Genomic DNA, 5805 nt, shown 5'->3' on the forward strand with positions numbered 1-5805 from the left:
CCGCCGTGCCCAGCCCGGCCCCGCGGGCACCCCGCGTGACGGCGCCCGGGCGGCAGGACCAGCCTAGGGACGCGCGGGGCGGCGCAGTTGCCCTTTTGAATGCCTCCTGCGGCTCGGAGCGCTGGCGGGCGCTGGAGTGTGAGTGAATGTAGCCCCGCGGAGCCAATGAGCTGGGACCGGATGCGATATATCCTCTGGGACAACAACTGCTCTGTTCCGCCTCGGATCCACATGACGCCATTTACTGCTGCCGCGGCCGCCGCAGAGCTGCTCCCTGCCTCCTCCGGAAAGGCGAGGGCGCAAGCCAACGGCGGGCCCCCCCGTCCGGGCCCCAGACCCTCCCCCTTCTCCTCCTCCTTCGCACCCACCGCCCCCGCCTCGGCCTCGCCGCCGCGCCTCCACAACGCCCAGTCTGCACCGCCGAGAGCTGCGCGCCGCAGCGCGAGCGGAGGAGAGGGGCCGGCGGAGCGCGCAGCGCCCAGGCCCCCGCGCCCGCCCGGCCCGCAGCCCTGCCGCCCCGCGCCCCCGCGCCGCCTCCGCTCGGACGCGGCCGCGCGACTTGGCCATCTGGCTTTAGGTTCTCTGTAAGGCCGTTTTCTTTTCTCATTCGCTCATCTGCCAAGAAAGGAGACTCGCCGTTGGCGCTTTGGCCTCCAGTTCATTGAGAAAAAAGAGGAAATACTCCGCGTGCGCTTTTAGAAAGGGGGTCGCCTCCAGCCCCGAACTCCAGAGTGTTCATCGCCTGGGGACTTCGCTCCGGATTTTCCTCTCCTTTTCTCGTCCAGCCGATTGCTCGGAAGTTAGGCTGAAGCAGAGTTTAGAAGCAAGAGGGGAAAAAGTTTGCATCGGGGCTGGATTTATTTGCACATCGCAGGAAGAAGAGAATCCAACGGAGAGGGGTTGGTGCAAAGCCGCGATCACGGTGAGGCGCGTTTGGCTGGCTCTTCCCCGTCCTGGCTCCGTGGCCGGCGCGTTGTGGGCAACATGGAGTAGGTGCAGCCGGACCGGGAGTGGGGTCTGTCTCTCCTCCGGCCTTCCTTTCTCTAACCCCGCAGGTTTTCCGTGGGGAACCCGGGAGCTGCCCGCCGGTCTGCCTTGCCTCGGGCTCTGTCTGCCTCGGCGGGGGCTGCAGTGCGCGCCGGGTGCAGTGTCCCCGACCCCACGCGCCCGCGCTCTGGGGGGTTGGGGTGGCGGACGGCTCGCGGCGAGTCGGGTCCCGGCGGTGCACTGGCCGCGAATTGGGCGCTGAGAGCGGGAGAGGGAGAGAAAACACTTTGTGTTTTCCAGGTCGCCGTTGCAGGCGCCCGCATTGCTAACCTGTTCCTCTCCGGGGAAGGCACGTCCTGAGAGAGGCTGTCCCGAGGCAGGGGCGCCGGGGTTACCGAGGGAGCGTGGGTAGCTCGCCTCGCGGGGGCAGCTAGACCTCGCGGGTGAAAAAAGGACAGGGTGCCGGGTGGAGGGAGCCTCCGCCTCTGCTCGGTGTGAACACAGGCGAGCACGGAGCCGGGTGGGAGCGTCGCCCTGCCTGGCGCCGCGTCTCTGCGGTTCGGAAGTGCAGCTTTCTCTTTTTTCCGTTCGCCGTGGTCGGCTTGGGTCATACTTTTTTTTATTTTTGGAAGATTGGGCCGACCCAGCACAGGAAGAAAGTCATCAAGCGGTCGCGATCGTTTTCCATTACCTGAAAGTAGGTGGCAAAAGTGGCTAAGGTTTGTTTTTTTTTTTCCCTCCCTTTTCCTTTGATGGGCTGATCCACTTTTTTGTTGCTGCTGCTGTTTCTTAATTCGGAATCTTGTGCGTTTTTACAAAGCGGTTTCTGTGTCGGTTTGCCCCACCCTTGCTTGTGCTGAAGTCCTTTCCCCCTAATCCTTAGTCTGATCACACACTGTCCTTAATGGGGGTTTCAAAGCGCTTTCAAAGCGGGGGGCGGGGGCGAGGGAGCGGGGGAAGGAGGGGTGCTGCGAAGGAGGCCAGGGATAAGCAGAAATCTCTCTAGTAAACCTCCTTACCCGCAAAGATGCTACTTTGCACTGCAAGCAAATCTGCGCGGAAACTTTCCAGTTTAGGGTTCTGGGTCTTGCACGCCCGGCGTGGGACCCTGGAAAATGTTCTTTCTTTTAAAAGCATTTTTTATTTGACTTTAAGAAGTATATACATGTATATAGATATATATTTTCTCAATATATAGGCGTTTGCAGATTGCAGGCAATGCCCCTTCGGTCAGCGCAGGGTGGAGTCGCCCGGTGTGCATGGGTTAGACCTCGAAGTCCCGGCTCTATGTCCAAGGCAGGGCCAGTGCCCCGTGTTCGAGGGCCTTGGCCGGAACGTGCTGCGACGGGCGGTGTGACCTCCGCCTAAGGGTGGAGTGGCTCCCTCTTGGAGCTGGGAGGCAGTTCTCTGGGGTGGGGGAGATTCTATCTAAGAATGAAGAGAGGGGGAAGCGCGCTCTAGCGTTTCAGGGCACGTCCCCTTCCGAGGCGCCCGCGTCCCCCGCCTGTCTGTCCGTCTCGGAATTGTGCGCAGGGGGGCCAGCTTGGCTTCTGGGCTGCGTCAGTCCTCCCGGAAAAAAGTCCCTTGGGGCTCCGACTGTGTGTCCCACCTGCTGGGGACCGTGTCGGGGCGCAGATAGAGCCGATAAACGGAGTGAAAGCAAAGAGCAGCGCGATCTCGTCTAGCCTCTCTGTTGGAACTGAGATCCGGTCTCCAGCTCTGCCTTTTTCCGAATTGGAAGGCGTGTGTCACCTGCCTGTGTCTCTTTTCTAAAAAGCCAGACTGGATGAAGGTCCACTTTTGCGCGTTTTTAGTCATTGTAGACTTGGCTGGCAAAGGGGGTGGTAGTTTTGAAATTTTACAGAGAGGTGGCGATTTAAGCGGTTACTTGTCAGGATGATAGATTTGAGATGTGACACTTGAATTTTTAAAACACTTCCTGTTACCGCCAATCAGTTTATGTTCTCAATTATTAGGTTCTTGGAAATGCGCAAAGTAGTTAAGATTTTGGCAGAATTTAAAATGTTCTCCAAGGCTCTCGGGTTGTACAATATGTGATTCTCAAGTTGTTGGGAAGTTGAAAATAAGTTCCTGTCTTTTTGTTGCTCCTGGTGTAAGTTTGCTTTATTGTAGTCCTGGCACCTGACAGGATTTGAATTGGTGTGTTTTTAATTCTATTACTTTGTGCTACTGTGTAGTTAATGATAATTCATGATTGTTGTATAAAATGTATAACTATTCCTGGGGGGGGATATTTACTTTTTTGCATGTCAGATTCATCCTATGAGGTTTTATAAAGTTACAGAATAGTTCAAGGTATCTGATGCAAAAGCAGACTTAATTAAGAACCAAGAATTTCTAGGCTGTATTTATTGATGTTTAAGGCAAAAATGACCATGATAAGTTTAAACCTGTTTCAGAATCTGAAAAGGTATTCAACTTTTGAAAATGTCAGTATCAATGTTATATTCCAACACTACTTTCCCACAGTGTTTTACATGGAACCTGAACCTTGCAGATTTTATGCTTATTTGAGTAAGGAATTGTTACTTACGCGATTGAAACACAGATCAGCTTGGTGTCACCACACATCACAGGATTAAAGAATTGATGCACAGCCATAATTTTTACTTTTTGGTACAGGCGTGGATCAGATGGCTGTCCGAATACCCTCCACAGCAACTCCGCTTGAAAGCCTGTTTCTCTAGGGGAAGTGGGGAGTGAAGAGTTAACTCAAGGGGGTGGAGAGTGGGAAGTATCCTGGAGTGTAAACCGTCTCCTTCCTCTTGGTTTCCGCAGGAATTCAGATGTGTTCTAAGCCTGCTGGGGTGAGCATACTTCCAAGACCTGATGGAGGCCAGAGCTCAGAGTGGCAGCGGATCGCAGCCCTTGCTGCAGGCACCCCGTGACGCTGGCAGGCAGCGTGGGGAGCCCGACCCCAGAGACGCCCTCGCCCAGCAGGTACACGTGCTGTCTCTGGATCAGATCAGAGCCATCCGAAACACCAATGAGTACACAGAGGGGCCTACTGTGGTCCCCAGACCTGGGCTCAAGCCTGCACCTCGCCCCTCCGCTCAGCACAAGCACGAGAGACTCCACGGTCTGCCTGAGCACCGCCAGCCCCCCAGGCCCCAGCACTCACAGGCCCACGCTTCTGCGAGGGCCACTCTGTCCAGGTCCGTCAGCACAGTCAGCTCGGGGTCTCGCAGCAGTACTAGGACAAGTACCAGCAGCATTTCCTCTGAACAGAGGCTCTTGGGATCATCCTTCTCCTCGGGGCCTGTTGCTGATGGGATAATCCGGGTGCAGCCCAAATCAGAGCTCCAGCCAGGTGAGCTTAAGCCGCTGAGCAAGGAGGATTTGGGGCTGCACGCCTACAGGTGTGAGGACTGCGGCAAGTGCAAATGTAAGGAGTGCACCTACCCAAGGCCTCTGCCATCGGACTGGATCTGCCACGAGCAGTGCCTTTGCTCGGCCCAGAACGTGATCGACTACGGAACCTGCGTGTGCTGTGTGAAAGGCCTCTTCTATCACTGTTCTAATGATGACGAGGACAACTGTGCTGACAACCCGTGTTCCTGCAGCCAGTCTCACTGTTGTACACGGTGGTCGGCCATGGGCGTCATGTCCCTCTTTTTGCCTTGTTTATGGTGTTACCTTCCAGCCAAGGGTTGCCTTAAATTGTGCCAGGGGTGTTATGACCGGGTGAACAGGCCTGGATGCCGTTGTAAAAATTCAAACACAGTCTGCTGCAAAGTTCCCACTGTCCCACCCAGGAACTTTGAAAAACCAACATAGCATCATTAATCAGGAATATTGCTGTGATAAGGATTGTTCCCTTTTTTTTTTTTTTTCTTTTTTTTAACACACACATATGCAACCAACTAAACAGTTAGAAATCTTGGCACTGTTGATAGAGAGTTGGGATATCCTTTGCTGTTTGCAGTGAAATGCTTTTTGTCCATGTGCCATTTTACGCGTGTTAGAATTCAGCTAATGGAGCTCAGAGTATGTGATGCAGATCTTGGCAACCTACATGTTGCATAAGCTAAAGCAACAGACACTCCTAGGCAAAGTTTTTGTTTGTGAATAGTACTTGCAAAATTTGTAAATTAGCAAATGACTTTTTTTTCCCCATTGTTTTCTCCAGAGATAATGTGCTATATTTTTGTATATACAATAATATTTGCAACTGTGAAAAACAAGTTGTGCCATACTATATGGCACAGTCACAAAATATTATACTAATATGTTGTACATTCGGAAGAATGTGAATCAATCAGTATGTTTTTAGATTGTATTTTGCCTTACAGAAAGCCTTTATTGTAAGACTCTGATTTCCCTTTGGACTTCATGTATATTGTACAGTTACAGTAAAATTCTACCTTTATTTTCTAATTTTTTCAACATATTGTTTAGTGTAAAGAATATTTATTTGAAGTTTTATTATTTTATAAAGAAGAATATTTATTTTAAGAGGCATCTTACAAATTTTGCCCCTTTTATGAGGATGGGATAGCTGCTGCAAATGAGGGGTTACAGATGCATATGTTCAATATAAAATAGAAAATATATTAACGTTTGAAATTAAACTGAGCTGGATTGTCTTATTTTACCTTTTCTTTTGTTTTTTGAAGTGAAAAACCATTTTATGTCAAGGATAGCACTTCAGTGAAATTGTTTCACTTATCTATGAGATTATCTTATGGTTGCTGCTTTAAAGTAGAGTGGAGATTCGGTGATTTTCAGAGATAACTCTAGCCATCAGGAGAGAAATAGCTGAGCACCTGACTCAGTAGTATAAATCATATGAGGGCT

General features: G+C 51.7%; 1 protein-coding gene across 1 annotated transcript; it reads left to right on the forward strand.

The window, feature by feature from the left end:
* The first annotated feature begins 443 nt into the window (after positions 1-443).
* SPRY2 (sprouty RTK signaling antagonist 2) lies at positions 444-5582 on the forward strand. Its single transcript, XM_029209735.1, has 2 exons — positions 444-922; positions 3787-5582. The coding sequence occupies exon 2, from the start codon at positions 3838-3840 to the stop codon at positions 4783-4785; it is 948 nt and encodes a 315-aa protein (XP_029065568.1). The 5' UTR covers positions 444-922; positions 3787-3837; the 3' UTR covers positions 4786-5582.
* The last annotated feature ends 223 nt before the right edge of the window (positions 5583-5805 follow it).

Source organism: Monodon monoceros, unplaced genomic scaffold (assembly GCF_005190385.1).
Source record: "Monodon monoceros isolate NGI ecotype Baffin Bay Population unplaced genomic scaffold, NGI_Narwhal_1 Super_Scaffold_8, whole genome shotgun sequence".
NCBI lineage: Eukaryota > Metazoa > Chordata > Mammalia > Artiodactyla > Monodontidae > Monodon > Monodon monoceros.

What these genes read in the sequence shown, in the direction of transcription:
- SPRY2 (XM_029209735.1), top strand. Translation starts at nt 3,838, where the DNA reads ATGGAGGCCAGAGCTCAGAGTGGCAGCGGATCGCAGCCCTTGCTGCAG.